Genomic DNA, 879 nt, shown 5'->3' on the forward strand with positions numbered 1-879 from the left:
TTGATCCGGCGCCGGTGGCGTCAGCGCCGCCGCAGGTGGCACCGGCACCGTCGAGGGGGCCCAGCGGCGGCCGACCCGCAGGTCAGCAACACGCGGGCCGCGCCGCCGCTGCCAAGGCGGCGGCGGCGGCAGCGGCAGCAGCGGCTGCCAAGCCGAAGAAGGTTGTAGCGGCGCCAGGCGGACCGCGCGGCTTGCCGTCCTATGCACAGATGGCTAGCGGCGGCGGTGGTGGCGGCGGCGGAACTGGCGGCGGCGGAACTGGCGGCGGCGGAGCTGGCGGGGGCCAACAGGTATCTCAGCCACTGCAGCACCGTCCACCGGCGCCACCGAAAGCAAGGCCGGCGTCTGCTGCAGCTGCCGACAGCGGCGGCGGCACCGCTGACGGCGGCGCCAAGGGATCTCCTAGCCATGGTAGGCGGCGGGCGGCGGCGGAGGGGCCGCCGCCGGCCAAGGTGTCGGCGGCCGCCATGCAGCTCTTGTCCAGGAGAGGCTCAGAAGATGGCGGCGGCGACGGCGGCGGCTGCAGCGTTGGCGGTGGCAGCGAAAGCAGGATGGACACCGACGGCAGGGGTACGACAGCGGCGGGCACGACGGTGACGGGGGTAACGGCGTCGCCGGATTACGAATCCGCGCTGGATCCGGAAATCCAAGCATATGCGGATCCAGATTTGGATCTTCAAGAGGACGACAAGGACGGTGAATGGTACAGTCCATACGTCGATTGGAAACCCGAGCCGCACGCTGCCGTACAGTCAGTTGAGCAGTACGAACAGTACGAACGAGAGTACCGCAGCAAATTCGAGGTTTACCATCGGCTTAACCAGAAGTATAATGATGTTGTACGGGAAGCAGACCAGTGTCGAGCGGCGGTGGCGGCGG

General features: G+C 68.6%; 1 protein-coding gene across 1 annotated transcript in view; it reads left to right on the plus strand.

Moving 5' to 3' along the window:
- VOLCADRAFT_88016 (uncharacterized protein) overlaps nt 1-879 on the plus strand; it is a gene marked incomplete at both ends in the record, with an annotated part of 9758 nt that overhangs the window by 5524 nt on the left and 3355 nt on the right. The window contains one exon of the mRNA XM_002947609.1: nt 82-869. Coding sequence (XP_002947655.1) covers nt 82-869 — 788 coding nt within the window. The remainder of the gene's footprint in view (nt 1-81; nt 870-879) is intronic.

The sequence above is a fragment of the Volvox carteri genome (genome assembly GCF_000143455.1).
Source record: "Volvox carteri f. nagariensis unplaced genomic scaffold VOLCAscaffold_7, whole genome shotgun sequence".
NCBI classification, from domain to species: Eukaryota; Viridiplantae; Chlorophyta; class Chlorophyceae; order Chlamydomonadales; family Volvocaceae; genus Volvox; species Volvox carteri.